The sequence below is a fragment of the Erinaceus europaeus genome, chromosome 12 (genome assembly GCF_950295315.1).
Source record: "Erinaceus europaeus chromosome 12, mEriEur2.1, whole genome shotgun sequence".
NCBI classification, from domain to species: domain Eukaryota; kingdom Metazoa; phylum Chordata; class Mammalia; order Eulipotyphla; family Erinaceidae; genus Erinaceus; species Erinaceus europaeus.
Window position 1 is genome coordinate 57,078,725 of NC_080173.1, and position 26,271 is coordinate 57,104,995.

General features: G+C 39.6%; 1 protein-coding gene across 2 annotated transcripts in view; it reads right to left on the reverse strand.

Moving 5' to 3' along the window:
* Positions 1 to 25,946, reverse strand: part of CA10 (carbonic anhydrase 10) — a 690,501-nt gene extending 664,555 nt beyond the window's left edge. Inside the window, exons 1-2 of one of the 2 annotated variants that reach the window (XM_060203765.1) lie at positions 25,566 to 25,946; positions 24,034 to 24,652 (exon numbers count right to left, since the gene is read on the reverse strand). In XM_060203765.1, coding sequence (XP_060059748.1) covers positions 24,034 to 24,094 — 61 coding nt within the window. In that variant the 5' untranslated portion in view covers positions 24,095 to 24,652; positions 25,566 to 25,946. Of the gene's footprint in view, positions 1 to 24,033; positions 25,005 to 25,565 lie in introns of those variants that run through there. The other variant, XM_007528923.3, reaches the window with a different exon arrangement.
* Between the last annotated feature and the right edge of the window lie 325 nt (positions 25,947 to 26,271).

Consider the following 26,271-nt stretch of genomic DNA (forward strand, 5'->3'; position numbering starts at 1 on the left):
CATTACAGTGAGCCAGGACCCAGGTTCAAGCCCCCAGTCCCCACCTGCAGTGGGGTAAGGGGGACTTCATGAGTGGTGATGCAGGCTGTCTCCACCCCTCATTCTCTCTCTCTCTCCCCCCCCCTCTCAATTTCTCTTTATATATATCCAGTAATAAATAAATAGGAGACAGAGAGAGAGGGAGAGGGAAGGGGGGAGCAGGAAGGAGGGAGGAAGGGGAGAGAGAGCGACAGAGAGACTGAGGTCTATGTACCTAGGAGTCAGAGCTGAGGTACAAATTTCAGTACTATTACAAAGCAATGTGAAGTCAATCATAATTCCTAAGTCTCAGTTTCCTGATCTGTAAAATGGAGATAACTGTCCATGCCTTATGAGTTTAAATTATGATTAAATGAAATATTTTTTTTACTTAGTATTATCTTCAACACTGAGAAATAATTCAGTTATTTATTTTCAAAACTATGTGTCCCAGTTATAATGCCTTTTTACATAAATAATTATGGCTTCTCTTCTGGAATTATCTTAGTATCATAACTTTCATTCTTTCACATCAACTTGACATGGATTTGGGTGGGATTTCATGTGTAGAGACAAGTGAAAAAATCAGTTAAATCTAAATGCAGTGTCTATGAACTTCTTGTCTATTAGCTCCAAGTCTTTACTCTCTCATTTTCCTTTGTTTCCATAGCATCTTTCACAGTACTTGGCACTTAGCTCCAGTAAATATTCATCTAATGAATAGAACATTTGTTGAATAAGTCATAGGAGGAATAAAATAGGTAAACAAGTTGAATAATCACATCAATTTATTCAGTTTGTTCATTCAACCGAGCTTCAGCGCTCTCTTAGAAAGTTCACAAACAGCAGAAAGATGTAGCCCTATGAACTGGGTGTGGGAAACATGAAGAAAACAATTTGTCAGGCTTTCCTTCACTGCTGTATGCTGGTTCTTTGCCATGCTTTCTGGTTTCTACCCATGTTGGAATACTTTGCCTCTGTATATTAGTTTTAGCTTCTGTAACAAATTACTACAAACTTAGTAGTTCTATTTATTTATTTATTTATTTAAACACAGCACTGCTCAGCTCTGGTTTATGGTGGTGCGGGGAATTGAACCTGGGCCTCAGAGCCTCACAGGAGTCTCTTTGCATAACCAATATGCTATTTACCCCATCCTCAATTTAGTGGTTTTAAACGTCACAAATTTATTATCTTTGTATTTTACAATGCTGAAATTTATGAACTTTAGAGCTCAGGAGTTTGACAAGAACCTGAGCGGGTCTATGATAGATAGTCTGTTTCCTTGTCTTTTTTCAGCTGGTAGAGCCTTTTTGCAGTACTTAGCCTACAGCCCCCTCGACATCTTCAAAGTCCAGTACTACAACCTCAGCTTTTGCTATCATATCTCCTCTTTCTCATGCTGATTTTTTGACCTTTCTTAAAGCACTGTTGTTATCAGACCTACCCGGGTAATCCAGGCTAGTCTCTTTTTTTTTAATCTAATCTCAATATCCCTCACTGAATCACTACTGCTAAATTCCTTTTATAATATAAGGCAACATAATCACAGCTTCTCAAGATTAGGATGTATCTTTTGGAGGGGAACATTCTTCATACAGTGATGTATACAGTATTTCCCATGTCTTTTCTGTTCAGTTCAACCTAGGGAAAGGAATCTGAAACTCTGCATTTTTAAATAATATTTTTCCTATTTTGTGTAAACATAATGAACATTAATTTCAAAGACAGCATTTGTATATGATTTCTTTTTTTAATAAAATATTATTGATTCATTATTGGTTTAAAATATTATAATTCTGTAAGTACAGCTTCACACCTCAATTTACACGTTTCACCTACTCCTCACCATGTTCTTGCGGCATCAATCAAACTGACCTCATCTACACATCCCTCCCACTCTTATCCAACACTCCCCCCCCCCGTTAATTTCCACATTTTCAGAAACTAAAGAATTATTTTCTCTTTATGCTCTGCCACTAAACTTTGTTTTTGAGAGGGCACAGTTGCATGGCTGAATTTGGCCAATGCAATGACTGTGTTCTAAGCAACACGAAGAATAGGTCTGATGCAGAGTCCATTTTTTGATGAGATTGATGACATTAACGACTGACCGGATTTCTGGACACCAATGGTATCTAGCAAACAGTCCATACCAGTAGTGGGATTTGGTTGTCTCCACTCAGCTATGGAGGGGGTAGGGTTTTTTTTTTAATTTTTTTTCTTTTATTTATTTACTGGATAGTGATGGATAGAAATTGAGAGGGGAGGGGGAATAGAGAGGGAGAGAGACAGAGAGATATCTGCAGACCTGCTTTACCACTCATAAAGCTTTCCCCCTGCAGGTAGGGACTGGGGGCTTGAATCTGGGTCCTTGAGCACTATAATGCGTGCACGCAACCTGGTGTGCCACCTCCTGGCCCCAGGGGTAGGGTTTTTTATTTGCTTGGTTTTTTTGTGAGAATAACCCCACAAAATAGTCCTATAAATGTGGCCCCCCAATTCTAATTTGTGGCCAGCATACTGAATCTGTGGACACATTAGATATTTCAATAATATTTTTATGCTTACGTTGGCCTTAAAGAGGCTGTTATTTACAGCTAAGGACCCCCCCCCCCAGAAGATATATCATCCTACCCTGAGTTTTAAGGAGGCTCTGAAGAGGTTAATAAAGTATTCCTAGAAAATTGGAACAATAAATAAAATCTTCAAGCTTCTCTTACATACCAAGGATTTATTTGAAAAAAAAAATCTCTGAAGTAATGCAGGGGTGGCATTCAAAGTAGGGGTTAATAAACTGCACCATCCTTTCGAATAGTAAGCAAGAGGTGGAGGAAAGAAAGAGAAGACCCCTTGTGACTTTATTTTGACTTTTTAGTTAATTAATTATATTGCCACCTGGATTATCGCTGGGGTTTGATGCCTGCAGGCAAATTCACTGTTCCCAGCATCTAATTTTTTTTCCTTTTCTTCTTTCTTTTTATTTAATAAGACAGAAAGAAATTAAGAGGAGAGGGAGTGATAAAGAAGAAGAAAAAGAGACACTTGCAGAACTGCTTCATCACAAGTTTCTCCCTTGAAGGTAGGGACCAGGGGCTTGAACCCAAATCCTTATGGATCATAACCTGTGCACTCAACTGGATTTGTCACCGCACCAAGAATACACAACACAGTTTCTGTAAGGGATCAGAAGAAAGATATTGAGTATTCATGCTGGTCAGCATGGATGTACACCTCAGTGTTTTTCAAAGCACTTTACCACCATTAGTTGCTTATATTAAATTATTCTTTGAATATCTATTAATTTAAAAATGCAAAAGCATACCTGACTTAAGACTGCCTTTCACCCTTTCACTGACATTCATCTCTTCATTATCTATTTGCTTATCAGGACTCCTCTATTTATAACACATGCTGATTTTTTTATTTAGTATTTAATTGTCCCTTATTCCCTGCTTTCTGTTTGCATTTAGAAGAGCCTAGTTCAAATCCTGACTCTAGCAATTAGCAACTGGATGACTTGGATCAGTCACTTAAGCTCTCTAAGTTCTGTTCTTTTATAAAAGGCTGATAGTATACCACAAAGCATACTTAGAATGTAGATTTAATAGATGGTAATATGGTAGTTGAACTCAAACCCTAGATTCAGAAAGATCACAGTAAACAACTCAACAGTTGTGTTATCCTTTAGCAAGTTAACCTGGATGACCCTGTCTCCACTCCTACAAACTCCCTTCATGGGGTTAAAAATTCAGTGAGATACCCTACAATGACCTTGGGTCCATACTCCCAGAAGGATAAAGAATAGGAAAGCTATCGGGGGAGGGGATGGGATATGGAGTTCTGATGGTGGGAAGTGTGTGGAGTTGTACCTCTCTTATCCTATGGTTTTGTCAATGTTTCCTTTTTATAAAGTAAAAATTTAAAAAAAAATTCAATGAGATAACACTACCCACCAATGTCTGTCTACCACTAATATTATGAACAGTTACATGACTGCCTGGGTGGGTTTTGGGGTGAATTAAAGAATTATCAAATTAAAGAAACCAATGTCAGTTTCATATATACATATATATATATATATATATATATATATATATATATATATATATATATATCAACTCTCATTCATAATGATATGAAATGCTCAAGGTCCAAATATTAAAAGTCTGCTATAAGTGACAGGTCAGGTAGCCTTACAGCAAGGATGAGAGGATGGACAGACAGTCTGAAAGGGGAGGTGTACAGAAAGCTTTGGAGGATGAATGGAAGTGTTCTATATCTTGAGCATAGTAACAGCTATGTGACACATTCTTTTTAACAAACTCATCAAACATCATATTCAAAATGAATGGATTATATATCTATCTACACAACACAGTCAAATTGATTTTTTTTTATTGTATCACATGAACTCAGAAACAGAGATTAAAGGACCAGAGAGTAAACCTATTGGGCGTTGTGGGGCTTAGGCTTAGTTACAACCACCCTACTGCAAAGATAGTCACAGGTAACAGATAAGGGTTAAATGAATGGGTGTGGCTGATTCAGTTAAGTTTCACTGACAGTAGAAATCTGGTTTCATGTAATTTTTATGGCTCATAGAATATTCTTTTTTTTTTCTTAATTGGTTTCCACCAGTTAAAAATAAAGAAATCATTCTTACTTCCAGCCTTTACAAAAACAGGCAGCAGGCTGGATTTGGTCTGGGGCCCACTGTTTGCTAAGCCCTGTTCAAAGGTTCAAAGAGTCTCCCTCTGTCAAGCAAAGAAAGCATTCTGAAAGCTCTTTTAGGGGCTTCTCAGTGCAAATGCCACACATAAGAGAGCTGGGAATCCAGCTCCTGTGAGTCCTGCGGGTTCCTCGCCAGAACCCACTCTCTCTGTGGCCAGGCTAAGCCGTTACTTCTTGGCTTCAATTTTTCCATCTGTCCAGAGAGGACAACCATCATTTCCCAGAGCCCCGCAAAGCTCATTCAGCTTGTTATTTGAGGAGAAAATGCTCTACCCAAGCACAGAAACTTATCGTGGCTCAGGTTATGTCTGGCCTGTCTCAATCATCAAGGGGGAAAGGTTTGATTTTTCAGGTTGTCATTCCTAAAATTGCTTGTCTTTCCAGGTGATGTTCTTATTTCTGAATGTGCCTTGACCTTTACATTCCCAAAAGAGGAGGGCTATTTTATTATTTTTTTTTCAAAGAGCTGGCAGCAGAGCAGTGCTCCCAGAAAGCTTGCTCCTTCCCTGCCAAGCTGCCATACCCAGCACAAATTATCTCTTGGGGGTAGGGGAGTGGCTTTCCCCCAGATTGTCTGCCTTGGCAGGGTCAGAGCTACTCCAAGTTCTTCTGACAGCAAAGGCAGTTTCATAAATCCAAACCGGTAAAAACTGAGACTTTGTTGGTTTCTTTCTTCCTGACAGGGGTAGGTGCTTAAAGAACCTTTTTGGGGTGGTAAAACTATCAAGATATTCACAAAAATCAAGATTATTCTGGGGTTCCTAAAGCTTCTAGATGTTTAAACTTCTTAAAACTATTTAATCTAAAATGTAACTACCCCTCTATTGCACAGAATGACTTAACCAGACACTCAGTTTATTATTCTGCATGTTAGATGTAGTGATGTAGTGGAGTCAATCATTTGCATTAAGGGTTACAAACTTTTCCAGTCAAGAGTCAGATAATAAATATTTTAGAGGTATCAAGCCATACACTTTGTCAGCTCTGCTGTGGTAGTATAAAAGCAGCCAGAGACAATATACATATGAATGAGCATGGCTGAATATCAAGAAAAGTTTGTTTACAAATCCAGGCAATGAGCCAGATCTGGCCTGAAGACTGTCATTTGCCTACCCTGAGCTATACTATCTTCGGAGGGATGAGGTTGGTTGAGGGTGAGAAAACAAAATTTTAATCAGCGGAATCCACTTGTAATAACTGCAGAAAATCTTGTGATTATTATTACATATTAGGGAGTAAAACCAGACAATCAGCATGCTGTGCAAGGAGGGGGGATAGGACACACAAGCAGAGGAGAGCAATCTTACCACAAAAGTGTTTTCTACTTGATAGAGCAAGGAATGTCTGTGGTGAGCAGCCTTCAAGTAGTATGAGTCAGTGAGGTGTAGAGAACCATGAAACATCACAGCTTCACAGAAAATGGAGCCCTTTGGCTCAAGTGGTGAGTGGGGTATGATTCATGAAAGTGAAAAACAGGTGGATAAATACAGCAAGAATCAGGTCTGTGTGGCGGTATACCTGGTTGAACACACACATTACCATGTACAAGGACCTGGGTTCAAGCTCCTGCTCTCCACACCTGTAGAGGGGAAGCTTCTTGAAAGGTGAAGAAGGAATTTAATTATTAATCTTTCTCCTTCTCTATCCCCCCCCCAATCTTTCTTTATTTCCCCTCTGTCCTATCAAATAAAATAGAAAGAAATAAAACTGGCCACTGGGAGTGGTGTGTTCATAGTGATGACCTTGATGGCAATTTAAAAAATAGAGAGAGGAAGAGGAAAATAGCACAGGTAAGTATATACATGCAAGGTGTGCTCACAGAATAGTGAGGCAGCCCAGAAGCAGAGTTGTAAATGTAAGTACCTAGAGTACTATAGGGATCTTTCAAATATCACTTCTGAAGATGGGATCTCCTTTTTGAGAGTCAGTGGGAGGTATTAAATGTTTCTGAGCTGGTAGTACAAAGGAAATAATTCAAAGTCTCCTCCCCTTTTACAAAGAAGTGGGGCTGGCTATACTTAACCTTTTGAATTTGATATTAAATACTGTGTCACAATTATCAAGCCATCTATTATTATCTGACTCTTGATAACAAATTTTTTACCTTATATGTAATTTAACAACTAAAAAATAAACATATTCAACTACATTTTACAGACTAGAAAAATGGAGGTGCAGAAGTTAACTTTTGCAAAGCCATCAGCTTTGAAGAGATAGTGTGGCTTAAATCCAGGGCTGTATCTATCCCTAAGTTTTTTATAATTCTCCTAAATGATTTCTAAGTCCATTTAAGCACTGTTATATATTTTAACATTTAGATGAAACATTTTTTTAATTCTCTCTTAAATTCTCTTTTCTACTGTTTTTCCTATTCCAAAAATCTGAGTACCATGGCAACCTCTCTCATCTACCTACCTATTAATTCCTCCCAAAGTAGTTAATTTATAATTAAATATTCAAAATTTGTTTAAGTTTCATCCAATTTGAGCTCACTAATTTACCATAAAGCTGGTTTTCATCAAAGCCCTTCCATCTACGTACATAATTATTTTCACATTGTTTCCACCTTCGTGTTAGCTGGGTCTTGCTCTAATAAACACAAACCATTTATTTATCTCACATAATTGTCAGCTCAAATGGAACAGTGAAACACAACTTCAGCTAAGTAAAAATGCATACAGATAGAAAGCTAGAAGGGAAAGTTATTAACAATTGTTTCATTCCTGTGACTATTTTCTATTTTACATTAAATTACTTAAAATTGTGCAGGATTAGGGTATGGTTTGAAAGTATACATATGAACATATTTTCTAAAAATGATTATGAAGCAATACACTGGGATCAGGTATATTAGCAACTAATGAAAGAATTCTCTAACGCAAAATGTGCCTGGGTTTCATTACCCTTGGTTACATATACTCAGAGCTATTAAGTCTCACTAACTCATGGGGTTCTTATATCAGACTAGTCAGTATGAGTCTATCTTTGGTTTCTCTAAATTCAATAAATTTAAAAAGAAACAAGAGTAGGGGTTTAGTGAATTAATCACAACAGGCCATTAATCTCTACATTTTCAACTTTAATCTACCCTCTACTGATGTGATTGAAGGGGTGGGGGGAATCCCATGAAAATCCAAAACACTCAGAAAAGCTCTAATGCAGTCTCCCTAGAGACTAAGTCTCTTAGTTCACAGTTTGCTTGTCTTTACATAACATCAATATAGTATTTGTCATCTGTCCTATTCTTGCTGGTTTATCTTTTTTGCTAAAATTCTCAGATCACATATTTGAAAATGAGCCATGGCACAATCCCAACAATAGCCAGATGAAACAAGCACTTTAAAAATTATTCTCTCAAGTGCTAAAAGATAGTTAAAACTATCTTTTCATGTTGGAAATCTGTTCAAGAAACATAGTTAAGGGGTTCAGGTGGTGATACACCTGGTTAAGCACACATTACAGTGTGCAAGGGTCTCGGTTCAAGCCCCTGGTCCCCACTTGCAGGGGGGAAAGCTTCATGAGTGGTGAAGGAGGGCTGCAGATGTCTCTCTATCTCCCCCTCCTCTCTCAAGTTTTCTCTGTCTCTATCCAATAATAAATAAATGAATAATTAAAAAAGAAATATAGTTAAGATTACTATTTATAGCAATAAATTATATCTTTTATTAAAAGTGGAATGGATCATCATACCTCATTCTAAAACAAACAAACAAAAATTCTCTGGCCTGTAAGCCAATATTTACCAATGTATCAAGGAAAGCAATGGATAAGTTCATGAATAAGAATTTTTTCAATTTTAAAAAAATTTTGTTTATGTTAACACTGCCAATGCAAAATATTTAGTGAATTAAGTGATGATGTATAACTACATTAGAGATAATGATGAATTTAAATCCCTGTCATAAAGTGAAAAATGTGGTATTTGATATATTGTTAATTGTTAGAAAATTATGGAACTGGGTGGAGCACACACATTTCCATGCACAGGGGCCTGGGATCAAGTTTCCAGTCCCCACCTATATGCTCGAAAACTCCATGAGTGGTAGAGGAATGTTGCAGATATCTCTCCTCTCTTTTTCCTCTCTCTGTCTGTCTTTTACCCTTTATTTAAAAAGTAGGAAAGAAAAAATGTACATCAGGATAAATGGAAGCATTCAGGCACAGAGATCTCTCTAGTGAAAAGAAGAAAGAAAGAAAGAGAGAGAGAAAGAAAGAAAGAAAAGAGAAAGAGAGAGAAAGAGAAAGAAAGAAAGAAAGAAAGAAAGAAAGAAAGAAAGAAAGAAAGAAAGAAAGAAAGAAAGGGAGTCGGGCGGTAGCACAGCAGGTTAAGTGCAAGGACCTGCGAAAGGATCCAGGTTGGAGCCTCTGGCTCCCCACCTATAGGGGAGTCGCTTCACAAGCGGTGAAGCAGGTCTGCAGGTGTCTGTCTTTCTCTCCTCCTCTGTCTTCCCCTCCTTTCTCCATTTCTCTCTGTCCTATCTAGCAACAATGACATCAGTAACAACAATAACTACAACAACAATGAAAAACAACAAGAATTACAAAAGGGAAAATGAATTAAAAAATTAAAAATAAAAAAATTTTAAATTAAAAGAAAGAAAGGAAGGAAGGAAGGAAGGAAGGAAGGAAGGAAGGAAAGGAGAAAGAAAGGAAAGGGAGGGAAGGGAGGGAGGAACAATGGAAGGAAGAAAGGAAAGGAGGGAGGGAGAGAGGGGGAGAAAGGAAAAAGGGAGAAGGAGGGAAGGAAGGAGGAGGGATGGCCTGGTAAATTGTCCCTGAAAATTTCTTTATAAAAAAACACGATAATCTTTTTATTGCCATTAAAACATTCCCCAGCCATTCAACCATTCTAGTTTCTCTTAGTGAATAAAAGCCATCCAACCTCAATTGATTATGCATTATGTATAGGCACTATGCTTATACACTTCCACATGAACTGGCTTATTTAACCCCATTGCTTTACAGGCTACTGACAACTTTCTTCTGAATTTTGCCTAACAAGTTTAAGGTTTAATCACAACATTAAAAATCCACCATTTGTCAAGTACAGTCTATATGCCACAGGCCATACTGAATTTTAGTGTACTTTCAATACAGAGATAGGCATTCTTACTTTCAAAAAAAAAAAAAAAACCTTCAACTACATTTTACAGACTTTACCCCACCCCTCCCCCCACCCCCAGGTTTTCAGTGTTTTTGGAGCAGCAGGATGTCTCCAAGATGAAACTCTTTCCCAGGATCTTCCTAGAGAATTACAAAGTCATACTGTTTGAGTTATTCTCTTCTCATGCCTTGTCTTACTCATAAATCTTTACTACTTTTCTATTCTTGGAAGCTCTCCCTGTAGTTTAATCTTGTGATCTTGTCATTTTAAAAACTGGGGAAGTTTAGCATCAACAAGAAACTTGGAAATTTTTCTGTAAAGGTCACTGAATATTGCAGGGTTTCCAAGTCAGAAGGGGATCGCAAAATCACCTTGTCCTCTATTCCTGTATATTGAAGGAAAATGAGTTTCAGGCCAATAATAATAATAAAAACCCACCCCCACATCACACAAACATTAACCATTGTGTTCTACCATCCAGCTTAATAATTTGTTAAACCATCTAAAAATCCTTCTTTCGTCTCTAATATGTATATAAATATTCTCTGGAAGCAATTCTTAAAGAAATCTCAAAATGATGAAGCAAGAAGTGCTATTTGTTTCTAAGGATGGTTACCTGCATCTTATCTGATATTTAAAGTAAAACAACATCTTGAATCCCATGAATATTTGGTGTTTATTTAGTAGTTTCTGAGGTGGACTATTATTGAAAGGAACTTTATTTAGCTACTATTTTACATATTTGTTTACTTTCAGGAGTATTTCTCGAGACATATAGACAGAGTGTACTCTCCTTATAGATGTAACATGGTAAAACCATAAAAAAATCCATACAGTTATTACCCAGAAATCTTGATATTAAGATTATTTTAAAATATATGACTCAACAGAAAAAAACTCCATAGACATGAAAACACATGCCACCTAACTGCAAAAACTAGAAACAATACAAGTGCTGAAAAATAGGGGAAAAGATAAATAGAAATAGTGTTAACTGTTAATAAACTATTGAGGAACTTACAAAAATCACACATATGGAAGTGAGAAACACTAGCTAACTGTTCACCAAATGAAGTTTTCTTTGCTCCTGGGCTGACCTACGGTTCCCAAAATCATTTGCAGTAAGGTGTGACCATGTGACTGACGGACCAGAAATCATGTACTGTTAGGCTCATAAGTATTTCCTTTGGATTCTCCTCCACTCTTCCCTTTTTAGTCTACTGACACTGATTAACAGGACAACAGCAGAAGCCATATTTTGAAGACAGCAGAACTTCCATAGTCTTGAGACTCCCAAGAATCCTGCTTTTTTAAGCCTTCTCATTTATAATATCAAACACCTGGCCACCTGTGCGCACATGTGCACACACAACCCCCCCCACACACACAAAGCTAACTATATTGATAGCACCTGGCTAATTAAAATGAATAGGCAATAAACTATTTTGGTATGCCACTGAGATTATGGTTTTCATGTGTCACAGAGTTTAGGTTTGCATGAACTAATACAACTAGGAAGCAATATAGGGATAGTTAAAAAATAATATACAGGGGGTCGGGCGGTGGCGCAGTGGGTTAAGCGCATGTGGCTCAAAGCGCAGGGACCAGAATAAGGATCCCGGTTCCAGCCCCCGGCTCCCCACCTGCAGGGGAGTCGCTTCACAGGCGGTGAAGCAGGTCTGCAGGTGTCTATCTCTCTCTCCCCTTCTCTGTCTTCCCCTCCTCTCTCCATTTCTCTCTGTCCTATCCAACAACGAATTGTGTCAACAAGGGCAATAATAATAACCACAACGAAGCTACAACAAGGGCAACAAAAGGGGGAAAAAATGGCCTCCAGGAGCGGTGGATTCATGGTGCAGGCACTGAGCCCAGCAATAACCCTGGAGGAGGAAAAAAAATAATAATAATAATATTAATAATAATAATATACAGTTTCATCAAGTGCAAAGATTTGAGGCTGAAAAAGCCATAGTTACAATCTTTGATGTGTAAAAATATAATATAGCAATCCTTATAAAAATTTCAGTGGCAGGGGGTCAGGCGGTGACATTCCTGGCACACTACACACATCACCATGCTCAAGGACATGGGTTTGAGCTCCTGTTCCCCACCTGCAGGAACATTTCATGAAGCAGGTCTGCAGGAATGTATCTTTCTCTCTCTCTCTCTCTAACCACCCCCCTCAACTTCTCTCTGTCCTATCAAATGAAATAGAAAGAAAAAAAGGGGGGAATGGCCACCAGCAGTAGTGGATTTGTAGTGCCATCAATAATCCCCAGCAATAACCCTGTGGACAAAAATAAATAAATAAATAAATAAATGCTCAATGACATTTCTCAAGGAAATAGAATAAACAACTCAAAAAAATTGTATAGAACCACAGAAGATCCTGAATAGCCAAAACATTTAAAAATGCTCACCTTCACTTACTATTAGGAAATTTTAAAACAAAACCACAATTGATTCCCCTCAAACCTGTGAAAGTAGCATATATCAGAATGACTAGAACCAACAAGTAGTGGTGAGGACATTCTTTAAAAAAAATGAATCTATGTACCCTGTAGTTGGAAAAGTAAACTGAAGCAAACTCTACGAAAAAAAAAAAGTATAGAGAGGGGTCTGAGCAGTGAAACATTCAGCTAAGCACACATAGTACTAAGCACAAGGACCTTAGAACAAGCATCAGGTTTGAGCCCCAGCTCCCCACCCGCAGATGGGACGCTTCACAAGCAGTGAACCAGGTATGCAGGTGTCTATCTTTTCCTCTCCATCTCTATCTTTCCTTCCACTCTCAATTTCTCTATCTTATCCAATAAAATGAAAAAAAATGGCTGCCAAAAGCTGTAGATTCATAGTACATAACCCTGGAGGCAAAAACAAAACAAAAAACAAGGAAAAGGAAGAAAGAGGTATAGAGATAACTTTAGACAGCTGATTAATGAAATTCTGACACACACACACACATATATTCATACAATGCCATTACAAAAATATGAACTGTGGCCTTTTACAACAACACAGATGAAACTTGAGGTGCCTGTGCCAAGCAAAATAAGTCAGAAAGTGAAAGACAATCACCAGATGGTTTATCATATATGTGGATTCTAGGTAACTAAATAAAACAGACTAACAGAATATAAAATTAACACTTAGACTCCAAAAACTATGATTTAGAAGAGGAAATTAGAAAGGAAGGTGGAAGGAATTGATTTGATATATACAAAGGACACTGAACTTTGATGGTGGGTACGCTAAGGCATACGCATATATTATGATGTGAAGCTGTATTCTCCAAATTTATACTTTACTATAGATCAAAGGTGAGTCGATAAACATTGAAGTAAAAATTAATAAGAAAGTCGAATTATGGGAAATCATATCCCCCTAAATTTTGATACCATTGTTTTATCATGGTTCACACTAAACATACTCAATAATTCCCAACATCACTTATATGTGTGACATTGAAGCACTTATATACTTATTCATTGGCTTGCAAGGAACACTCATCAAAGAAAAGCATTTCACTTGAATATGTGATAAGCCTCAACAAAAAACTCACATAAAAAAATTCTTATTCATTTGTTCTACATGTCTTACCTTTAGATGTGGAAAACTGTAAGATTACCTGTCTCAGTCAAGTTCTAATTCCAACAATTCCAAAATGAGGAGAAAAAGAAAAATGGCTGCACCAAATCATACACTTAAAATTGTTTGCAACTCCTATTTACTTAACACAACTTAAGGACACAAATTAAATATATATATATATATATATATATATATATATATATATATATATATATATAGTTTATTTTAATGAGTGACAGAGGCAGAGAACTGCTCAGTTAGGTCTTACAGTGCTGCTAAGGATTGAACCTGAGACCTTGGAGCCTCAAGCATGAGATTCTTTTTTCAAAAAAAAAATAAAGTTTTTATTTATTTTATTAAATGATAAAGCAGGAGGTGAGAGAGAAAGAACCAGATATTACTCTGGTACATGAACTTCCAGGGATTGAACTCAGGACCTCGTGCTTGAGAGTCCATTGCATTATCCACCTCCGGGATCTCTCTCACAAGCATGAGATTCTTTTTTTTGCATGACCATTATGCTGTCCCCGGAGCCCAAGGACGCAAAATGAAAGGCCACTAAAACCTTTTTTAGCACAGCAGGAAAACGGGGATGGAACTAGTTCTTCCTATTTCTATGCTTTTAAAGACTTATTGTTACTTTATGAGTAACAAAGGAGGGAGAAGGAGGGATGGAGAGACCAGAGCACTGCTCCATCACATATGGGAAATCAAACCCAGGGTCTCATGCATGCAATGGATATATTCTATAATGAGGTAACTTTCCAGTTGTTCCATAGAGATGGGGGAGCTAATATTAGGAGACTTCATGCAACAACCCCTCCCCCTTTTTTAAAATTAAATTGGTAAGAAAACAAGCCATCAGTCATCCAGCGGGCTATTTCCTCACAGTTCTGAAGATCAACCAGGAGATTAAAGGCAGAATACTAAGCCCAGCATAAGGAATCTACAAAGTTTTTTCAATGTTTACATTCCTGACTTTCCTCCCCAGTAGCTAGTGGCCCTTCAGAAGGAGGAGCACAATTTTTATTCACAAGACTGAAAGCATCTTACAGATCACATTCATTTTCTTACTGATCTAAAGGTTGAGACTAAAGGCTGAGGTAGATTTTGCCCTTACACACTCAATTCAGCACCAAAGCTGGAGCCCAAACTGAAAATTCCTGACCTTAAGCAATTTTCTTTAACAGAGGCAGAGATAACATGGAGAAAGGAACAACCAGTACCCACTGATTCTTAGTTTTCCCAGTTCAAATATTCCAGTACAGTATGAAGCAGGTCTGCAGGTGTCTTTCGCTCTCCCTCTCAGTCTTCCCCTCCTCTCTACATTTCTCTCTGTCCTATCTAACAAAGACATCAATAACAACAACAATAACTTCAACAATACAAAAAAAAAAAAAAAACCAAGGCCAACAAAAGGGAAAATAAATAAATAAATATTTTAAAAAGGCCAAAAGATTAAATGGTAAGCATCCCTAATAAAACTAGTTTGTCCACTGCAAATATAAACAGAGACTGATTTTCTCTTTTCATGCTGCCATACAATAGAAGGGAGAGAAATGCCTTCTTTATCTGCTTTCTGCTAGCCTCAGATCTTCTCTTTCAGTCTCCTTCAAAGAATGGAAAATCATTCTAAATCATTCCTTATTAATCATTTTGTAAACAGTCATTACTGGACATCTACTATTATGCTAGGCACTGGGTATGATGATGAAAAAAACACACACACAAACAATATTTGGCTATCACTCAAATATCCATTTACAAGGGCAAAAATCCTAGCTGCTTTGCTCTCTACATTTTATCTTCTGTCTAGTCCAGCATGTCACAAATAAGCATTTTTGAGCAATTGTGTGATCAGTGAGCCAACACAGTAAGTTTTTTGGAAGTGGAGGAGAGAACCTTTTCTTAAATATGTAAATGTGCTCATTTCAAGAATCCTACAAGTTATTTATTACTCCTCTAACATCAGAGAGTAGGAAAAGCCAGTGCTCCGTCTGTGTCTGTTAAGTACTGCCATGAAAACTGTTTTACTGAGGGTGGAAGATGTATGGTAAAATAGAAGGGGCAGCAGAAGGGGGATATGTTGACTCATTTCTTTCACTAAATGTGTTTATTCCAACTCTGGCATTGCTGCCAAATGTGTTGTGAAGTCTGCAGGACTTGGCTCTGGGAGACTCACCTGAAAGTCAAAGGCTTCATTTCCGACTGCCAATCTCTTCAGCCACTGGACATAAAGTATTGGACAGAGCTAAAGATGAATTCTGCATTTACTGTGATAAAGGTCCCACCTCTCCCATATCAGAATGGAAAGGTGTTTGCAGACTTGTTCTTACACAGTCACTGATGATCTCTCCCCTGCCATCCTGATGGTCACCTTAATGCAAATGTAATCAAACCCTAATACTAGCTACCCTATTACCAGAACCATCTTGCTAATAAAGAATGATTTTGGTTCTGGTATAAGGGTAATCCAAGACCATTATCTTTATGCCCACATCTCCACGCCCCTTGTATTCTGGAAATCTTTCGAAGTTTTTTTTTTTAAGATTACATGAAATGAAAACTGCAAAATATTGTAGCAAAATTTTCATTTTCAGAGAGAATAAGATCATAATTTGCACTTTACGAAGTCCACTGTCAGTCAATCTGGTTCTGGCGCTTGTTCCTAAGGTATAAATATATGGAGACAAACTAAGTATGAAGATAAATTCTCTAATCTATATCTGGGTTATCTCTAAAGCTTCTGGGAAGCCACCTGGAACCAGAAACAACGTTGGAAAATAGCTAGTGGTCTGGGCCAAATGGAGCATAACTGTAACATAGCCAAAAGCTTTAACCCTGACTGGTCTATTCCTAATGAAGATGTAGAAGAGCCCTATGCTTCTGAGCCTTAAAAAGATAACTTCCCTGAACAGTGAAGAGCAAGGGTGGTTACTACTGACAGCTATGATATGCATGGTGCTACTGTTATTAGAAACATGTCTCCTAAATGCTCCTGTATCCCAGTCTCATCCATCATACTCCACTCTCTAGTGGTTGCCACACTCACCCCTTGACAGTCCCTGAAATTCATCATGTCCTACCTAATATTACTGTCTGCAAATGCTGTGTTCTATGATCACCCCCTCTCCCATGGCACTCCTCATTAATCAGTCAAAATCTTCCAAGTCACCTCTTTAACATTCTTCTTAAGACTCAGTCCAAGCATCTTCTAACTCTTAACTTCCTCTCATTCCTCTTCCACTCCCACCTCTCAAAGCAATCAGATGTCTCTTCTCTGTTTTACTCAAGCACTATATCTCTTTTCCATTTCAATGTGTATCATGTCCTGTTATGACTACTACTAATTTTAAGCCATTTTTAAAATCTGTGATTGTGATTAGTAGTGGTTTGCAAGACTGTAAGATTACAGTTCCAGACCATAACAACCACCAAAGTCTTGTGCCCCTACCCTACAATAATAACCACAAAGTCCCAGAAACTATTTGGTTTGTTTCTACTTTGTTTTGTTTTTGCAACTCCATGCATATCAGTCCTCTCTAGATTCCACATATAAGTGAAACTATCTGACAACTACTATTTTTTTTAATTGGTCTCTTGCTAGATTATGAGGTGGTGATAGTGGGGGAATGAATGTCTTACGCATTTTCTGTTGGATCCCCAGCACCTTATTATTATAGTTCAACCTCAATAAATGGTGAATGACTAAATGGACAAAGAAAGCCACTTTATACTACTTTTTTACACTCCAGTCTTCTTCTTCTTCTAGCGTTTGCCCTTCTTCCATAGCCAGTCAACAGCGTCAGGTTGAAAGCTGTCAGGAGCTGCTTGTTGCTGGCTTTGAAAGTGACTGGGATCCATGTGGATTCAGTCGGCTAGGAAGGATTGTCAGTTTCCCCAATGAATGGGTACTCACGGGATGCACCACGAGAAGGTCGATCCAATGCATTAAAAGAGGGTAGAGTGGGTTTATAATTTAGTTGAATGTGAGGATTCAGCTCCAAATAAATAATTATGAAGTCTACCAGAAACACGAGTTGGACAGTCTAATCTAAGGTAAAATTCTTGTCAAATGTTTGTAGTGCTCCAAACATCTGCTTCATATCAAATTGTGCATTTAGAATTTGTGCAGAACATTCACAACACAAAAGGACATATGGATGATTCATTTATCTAAGCCTTCATCTAAGGTTAAGACATTATCATTATCACTAAAATTAGAATGAAAATTACTAGTATTGTCATTGTTGCTACTGTCAATGTAATGTAAGAGATATTTGTACTTGCTTAATATACAAATACCATATCTCAAAAATTATGGTAACTTAGATCTCTCAGAGATGACTATTTTTTTTAAGTCTGCCACCACTCAGAATGCTTTATGATGGTCTCGTTGACCTAATAGGCTAATATTTTTCAATAGGATTTGTGAGCAAGACTAAAGGTAGGCAAGAAAAAAGATTGTCATTTCTGTGTTATTTCTTATTGCGACCAAAGCACAAAGGTATCCTTTTAAATTGCATGTGAGCCTGACTATGTCATTTTTCTTATCTCATTTTAATTTATTTTATTTATTTATTATTGGATAGAGACAAAGAGGAATTGAGAGGGGAGAAGAAGAGTCAGAGAGACACCTGCAGCTTAACTTCACCACTCATGAAGCTTCCCGCTGGAGGTGGGAACCAGGAGCTTAAACACAGGTTCTTGTGCACTGTACTATGTGCACTTAATTTATCTTATCTCTACCTCATTTTTCTTATCTCTACCTTAGCTATTCATGACAAGATTTGCTCTGAATTTCTAATCTTCACTTACAACTTCATTCACATAAGCCCCCAAGTTATTTTTCTAACCATATTCTCAATCATTTATCAAACCTATCTTCTCTTATTCCCATATCTCCATACAGTTTTTTTTTTCATTCATTCTTGTCTATGAACAACATGTGTGGCACTTTCCCCCTGTTCTCTTAAATTCTCTATTTACTGATAGTATGAAGCAAGACTAGTTTAAGATGTCTGACCTCCATAAATCTTTGCCAATCCCTATTTGCATTCACTATAAACAGAAACAATCATTTGTCCTTTATATTCCCATAGAATTTTGTACAACATCTGTACTGTTTAAATCACAACCTTTAAGAAAGTTATGATCTACTATGAAATACTATGCAGTTGCTAAAAATAGTGGATCCTTTCCTTTGCCATATCTTGGACAGACAGCAAAGATAACATGTTCAGTGAGATAAATCAGAAAAATAATGACAAATATAGCATCAAAAGTAAATAATTTCTACTCAGAACTGTAATAGTTGCTTCTATACCATACAATAATTAATCATATTTTGTTATGTATTATAAACAATATAGAGATAATTTATAAGGACAGCTGTGCATAGGTTACATGTGTATATCATGGCATTTTGTATAGAAGACATGAGCCTCCGTGAATTCGGATACCCTAAGGGTCCTAGAACCAATCACTCATGAATATAGAAGGATGGCTATGTATATTAAAGATAAATCATTTCATAATATCTAAAGAAAATCATTTTGCATTTTTGTAACAAAAAGAACATCCAGAATGACTCTGAATTATTTTAAGTAGGTAAGGAAAACCTCTAAGAGGTTAAGAGAAATGTCCAATATTGCATAGGTAATTAAGGCAGAGTTCCGTTGTAGGCTGGGTCTTTTAATATTCACTCTCCAAGTAAGGCATAAGAAAGGATGGAAAATTGGGGTATTTGGTATTGTATGCCTAGGACAGCAGTCAAACCCTCTTCTCCCCACCTAAAAAAAAATGTTACTGAAATTTATTTTTCCTTGGGATTTCATATTACTTAGAAAAACTTTCTTGTTGACTGAAACATCTCATCTTTGATGGTGTTGACTTTTGGTGACTGGGTTGTATGACATCACCAGGGAAATTTGGTTTGATTAAATCACATAGCTAATAAAATCATGAGGTAAGCATTATTTGTTAGGATGGAGCTCTTTTTTTTATTATTTAAAGTAATGTTCTATGTCAGACCACATTGACAGCACTTACAATTTGCAATTTGGGGAGCACTTTAAAATTGGGCTTATATAAAGGTACAATGTACTACTCAAAGGAAGTGAATTTGTTCCAGGTGATTTTTAGCTTTTAACTCTCACCTGAGTATTGAATGATAGGAATAAAGTGGGTTACACTCAAGACTGTATAATACAATCTGATGTCATCAGTCTCACTAATATGAAAAAGAAAAATCAGAGATAGCTTTATGTTATTTAGCTTAGCCTTTCTCAAAAGGTTCAAATAGAACTTACACTCAAGTCTTAGACTAGGAGTTTCTCTTCTGATCTGTGCTATAACATGTGTTTGCTGATGATTTATTTTGTTTTTTCACCAAGTTTCATTAGGACTCACAAGCCTGTAAATTACAAGATTCTTTTTAGAAAAGTTTTATTTTACTGCAAGTTTCCTATGCTTCAGACACTATAAAGTTAAAATCATTGAGTACATTATCACGTTCTTTCCACGTAACAATTACATGGGTTTTGCACCATAACTCTATATATGTATGGAAGTTGAAACTAAACCATTTGCACTTTCATATTAGATAAACAAAGTATAAAATATTACTTACTACTATTGACTGCTGATCACATGATGCTGGGGCAAACTTGAGTAACAGTGGCATCTGTTTAACTGGCAGTGTTGAGTACAACTCAAGTTCTAGCAGTAGACTGTAGCTAGTCTAAATTTCTACTTCTAAATCCTTTTGAAGACGTTCATTTTTTTTTTTTTTCCAGAGCACTGCTCAGCTCTGGCTTATGGCAGTGTGGGGGAATTGAACCTGAGACTTAAGAGCCTCAGGCATGAAAGTCTCTTTGCATAACCATTATGCTATACTCCCAGCGACATTCATCTTCTTAACACAGTTTATTTTTTAAAATTAGAGATAACAGAATAAAAAATACCAAATATAAAATTGTAAGGGAAATAACTGAACCAAAACATACATGATACAATAAATTTTTGACTTAGCACTAGATGTGAATCCTCTAGACTAAACAGCAGGCTTAGGTTGCCTCTAAAAATAACCCTACACGTTCTAGCAATAGATGAAACAAAATATGTGCAGTAATGTGTAATACATGTAAATGTACCATGCAGTCCAAGTTGTCATTGGTGGTACTATGAATAAACTGAAGAAAAAATAATAAAGCTACATATAGGAAAGTAGGGTGTTTTGTGTAAATTCAATCAGACAGCTGGCCTTTGGAGCAAGAAAATTATCTCCTGGTGCTAAGCACTCACTCTTGCTTGTGTAAGAAGGAAATGGTAGTCATGCTAGCACAAGGGAAAAATCATTCTGGCTTTATCTCTCCCACTCCTTCTCTCCTTCTCCACACAGATTTTTCACTATCTTACATTTTTAAAAAAATGACATCTGGTTCTCATGTGAAGCCAAAAGACCTCCCAGATCAAGACATTCCCTTTTCAGCCAAAAACTGTTGCCCATAAATTGCCAAAATATATAAGATCTCTCAAATGGAAGGCACACAAAACTTCACCAGCAGTTAGCCAATCCTGCTCAAGGAGGCCCATAGCCCAATGTGCCCATATCTTCATAACTGCCAGTAATTGGTGTAGATTCATCAAATACACTAAGCCCATGTATTTGTATCTTGAACAGCATGGCCACAAAAGCCCAGGGAGAAAGCCCCTCAACTATACTCTTAATATAAGGGTGGGGTAAGTTTAAGGTTAAAAGCTTTTGTTAACAAAACACTAGGCTCCGAAGCATCATCTTGAAAGTAAATAGTACTCAGTGAAACTCAGTCAATATGACTTCTATAAGCTAAATTTACTACCAAAATTTCCTCCCACAAAATGTTTACATGACAGATTTCTGCTGGTCTTTTCTAGTCTAATATACCTCAGTAATGAAGCCAAGTCTACTAAGGATCAATCACTGACACATGATAACTCAGTAAGAATTAGTACTTCTTTGCTAAGCAATCCAACCCAGGATGGTAGAGAGATGCTTTAAAATTTTTTACTTAATATTTAGTGGGTTCTATGATCACAAGGTTATATTCCTTTCGGTAAAGCACAGTCATAAGCAAATTAAAACAGCAAATCATGGGGACAGGAACCTAAGACCTACTAAACTCTCCCTGAGCTGCAATTACTCAACTTTAGTGCATTGCATTCCTATATCTTTTAAGACTGTCAGACAAGAGGGAAAACAAGGACCCTCAAACTGGGACACAATTGTGAGTCATAATTATGTCACTAATCAGAGCTGACATACATGGATATCACTGAATGAGTGAGTAGATCTGCTTACAGAAGGAGGAAGCCACCTCGGCCATGGAAAATGGCCTCTCATAGTTAAGTTTATAGGTGAGTAAATAGAGTACACAGTGTTGCATTTATCCCTGAATGTCTTCATAAAGTGTAAATGAGGGCAGTTCCTAACTAGGCATTTGGAATGCTAACCTAGTTTTCCATGTTTAGCAAATAACTAGCAATTTTGTGTACACTTTTACCTTTCATTGCAGAGCAATGATGATTATTGTGTAAAATACATGTGAAAGGCTATACACAGCATAACACCTATTCTGGGTTGAAAACAACCTCTTCCCAGTGCTTCTATGTATCTAATTTAATTGCTGACATACCAAGTCAAGTATAGATATGACAGGTATCCCACTAGTCCTCTCAGTGCTGAACTGTGAGGCTAAAAACAGATCCAATCCCAGATGGTTCCATTCTGTGATGGACTGACCTAATGCAGGATAGGGGCAGTGGACAAAGGATGCTTCCAGAAATCCAGAGCCTCAATAAAAATTAACCCTTTATAAATATCAAAGGGACTCAACTGGTTTAAAAATTATTTATTATTATAAAGGCAGCCAGTTGGTAAAGACTACTTCATAATTAGGAAAATATTACAGAGAGAATTCTTTTGGAATGAACATATAGCAAAATGTAAGGCATGGTCTTAAGAGATGCCACCCAATTCATCCTTTGTCATATAACTAATAGAAACCTTTACAAATCACCTGGATTTTTCTTCTGAGATGCAAGATAGGATAAAAAGAGGTCCTATTAGAAATGTTGCGGGTGACTCTAGAGCACTTTTTATTGTCTGGAAGGTTCACATCCATCACTAATTACAGAATTAGTAATACTGTAATTAGTATTACTATAATTACAGTATTAGTATTACAGAAGCAAGTATTTTAGAAGTACGGCTTCTGCCCCAAACAGAATAATTTCAAGATCCCCCCTCCTGCCTTATGAGAACACTGAAACTAAGTGGTAGCATTTGCAACTAGGTCTATGGTAAAGACAGAGAAGGGTTTTTAATGTCTAGAATTAGGTCTGGCTCAGAGGGTGGGGATTAGCTAGGTTGCAGGAAGATGCAGGAAACCTTGTCCCTCCATACCAGTGTGCTCATATGTCTCTTCAGAGGGGGCAAGGTTCATGCTCTCTTCTTCTCTTCAGATTACTTTATGCGAAGTTGGCTGAGTCCCCATTTCTGCAGAGGGAATGCAGGAAGAGTACTGCAAATGGGTCTTAACCTGTGAGCTGAAATAACAGATATGAAGGGGGTGGGGTTCTCTCTGTCAATGGGAGGAGGATCTGAACTGGCCTGGAGAAGGCTGTTAATTCTGGCTTTTTTTTTTTTTTTTTTCTTTTTTCCCACACTTTCCCTCTACAGCACTAATACCCTATATCAACTGAGACAGGGGAAGATTTGGAAAATAGAATCCCTCTCAAGACAGAAGTGCAGTTAGGTACAAGCAGCCCTGCCTCACCCACTTCAATACTTTGACTTCCTATTAAATACTAAAATCATAGAGGGGCACAAGCAGCCTGAGCTCCATGAGTCTGAGCCAGCACATCTTTACCACTGGGAATTAGGAACGACCATGAGCTAAAGTGATGCTATGCTATTTCATATGGGTTTTGCTTTTTATGGGAGGTGTGTGTGTGGGGGGGGGGGAGACTGGCTGACATGTTTCAGACCAGCACAAACAGGTTGTGATGTATTTGGGGAGGGCACAGAGAACCTCCACACCCCTCTGGTCCCCTGCTAGTAAGGGTACTCTCCAGACCCACATCCTCCCGCAGTCTCTTGAAAGTACCAAAATACCAGGGCAGGGCACTGCATCCATTTTACCAGCTTGGCGACACTAGAGTTTGGGAACTTTGAAAGCCAAAGGGTGGGGGTGGGGTTGCCAAGGCTCAGATTTCGGCGCCAGAGTTCTCAGCCAGAAAAGCAGTTGAAAATGAACACCCATGAGCCTCTCATCTTTGTATCCCTTCTACCTTTCAGGACTCCATACAGATAGTAACACACACACACACACACACACACACACACACACACACACACACACACACACACACACACACACTTCTCGAGCTTTGACGGTGTTTAATTCTGAAGACAGAAAATCCGCAGAGCTGCCACTGCTTCCCCCTCCCTTCCCACCCCCGCGGCGACTTGACTGTCTACACAATAAAACCCCGTATAGCACAATATAACCCAAATCTCCCCGCGAGTCCAGCGCGTCCCATACCTGATATGCAGACGATGAAATTTGCTTGAAGAAGAAAAAGCACCTCCCAGACTATTTCCATCCTCTGATTCTCATTCCAAGAACATCACTCGACGGGAAAACGGGGGAGTGGGGGGGGAAGCCCGACACGGCACACACACATACACACCCCACACTCCTGCGAGCAAGCGAGCGCACACTCGCACTCCCACTCGACAGTCTGCCGGGGACGGTCACCCCCCAGATCAATATCGCAGTTCGAATTGTTCCAGCAAAGCTTCCCTTGGGCTCGACGGATGAGCTCCCCAGATGTGCTGACACATGTCCGATGCCTCGCTGCCCCGGAGGTCTCCCCGCTCGCGGGTCTCTGTGTCGGGCACTAGCAACGGCGGCGGCGGCAGCCACCTGAAGCCACCAGCGCTGGGCTCTTTCTGCAGAATCGAGACCCCGAACCGCCAGGCGCCCCAAGAAGACATAGACGAGAACCCCCACCGGGCCGCGCCGCGCAGTTCCGGGGCCCGGCAGCTCGAAGCTCGCTGGCTAAGCCCGGGTGGTCCAGCACAAGTTGTCCTCGAAGTCCGCCCCCCTCACCGGGGCATGGTCAGAAGGTGGCAGCTCCACTTCGGGGGCCCTTCTTCTCCTGTTTCCGGGGTTCAGGGGTGGGGGGAGCAAGCAAACACAGCAGGAAGAGAGACAAGAAAGGCAGGGGGTTATTGCCGGCAGCCTCGCTGACCCGCCCTGCTCCCCGAGTCCGCGCACAGCCCGCTGCCTCTGCGCCGCTTGCCCGCAGCGCGTCCTGAGCGGAGCTCCAGTCCCGGTTGTCGGGAGCTTGGGGCCCGGGAACGTCGGGGGCCTACGGGCTCCCCACGTCGCACGTCGCGCTTTCAGTTCTCAGGCTATTTTTCTAGGCTCCCCGGAACCCCCAGTTGCCTTGCTTCTATCGCCCGCAACTAGCGCCGCGGCTGCCACCGAGACTTTCCGCAATGCAACTGCAGGGGTCGTTATTTCCTCGCCTACGGAACCCGAGGCTTCCAGATTCCAGGCGGAGGAGGAGGGCAGGTAGGGGCGGGAGGAGGAGTTGGGGGGAGGAGGGGGAGGCTAGGCCAGGTGAGCGTCCACGCCGCCGCTGGGAGGCCCCGCGTGAGCCTCGCTAAGGGGCGCCCCGGGGTGGAGGCTGCAGGCCGAGCTGGGGAGCTGAGGCAGAAAGCCGCCATGGGCACAAATCGGCTGGGTTTGAGGACTCCGAGCCGAAGCGGCCACCGCCTCGGTTCCAATCTAGGGCTCCAACTATGCTCTGCCGGGCCCTGGCTGCCGCCGTCACCCTCCAGGATTTGGAAGTAACTCTCCTCCTTAAAAAGAACTTCGCGCCAACCCATTTGGCGCGGGAGACCTGGGCGGGAGTCATCATGGGAGGGCTGTGCTGCGCTCCCTCTGCTGCGGAATATTGGGGATTTTTTTTCCCTGCATAATTCATTCCTGCCCTCTCCCTCTGGTCCCTGTCCTATCTTTCTCATCCTTCTCTCTTTCCGCTTGAGTGCCAGAACGCTACTTACCTCTGAGCTCTCCTCTTTGCACGTTCCTAGCGCAACTCTTGCCTGAGAGTCCCTTGCCTCCCTCCCCTCCCAGAGGAGAGGAAAACCGTCCTTCCAAGTCCAGGTGGGAGCTGTGGACGCTGCCAACCGCGCCTCTGCCCAGCACTGGGAGGATTCAAGCCTGTAGCAAACCTGGGCTTTAGGGAAACGGGCTTCCCTGCTTTGCATTTATTTATTTATTTATTTGTTTATTTATTTATCTCTATTTTTTTTCTTTCGGGAAGCTCAAGCGCTTTGGAGGCTTTTGCTCTAGAATACTCAGCGGCACTCTGCAGCTTCCACTCCCCAGCAAACCCGCGTGCGCGCACACTCACGCCAGGCGCGCGGCTCTCCTAGGCCCCTGGGGAAGGTGGGGGCGGTGAGAGCACCACCCACATCCCGAGCCGGGGAGGAGCGGTTCCTCAGAAAGGCTTGCAGCAACTAGACTGGGACTTGCACATGGTGGGCCGCTGGCACTGCAAAGGTCGGAGTCCGCGCTCCGGACTGTTTGAGCGCAAGGAGGGGGGAGTAGAGAGAAGAAAAAAAAATCTCGGCAAATTTTATATTACCTCTCCTTGGAGCAGTGGTTTTAGAAAGCCCTTGACCTACCTCTATAGAAATGTTGACGAAGAGTGCTAGGTAGGGGAATCCCTTGAAAGAGCTCAGATTTCTCGGAACCTTCGTTCAG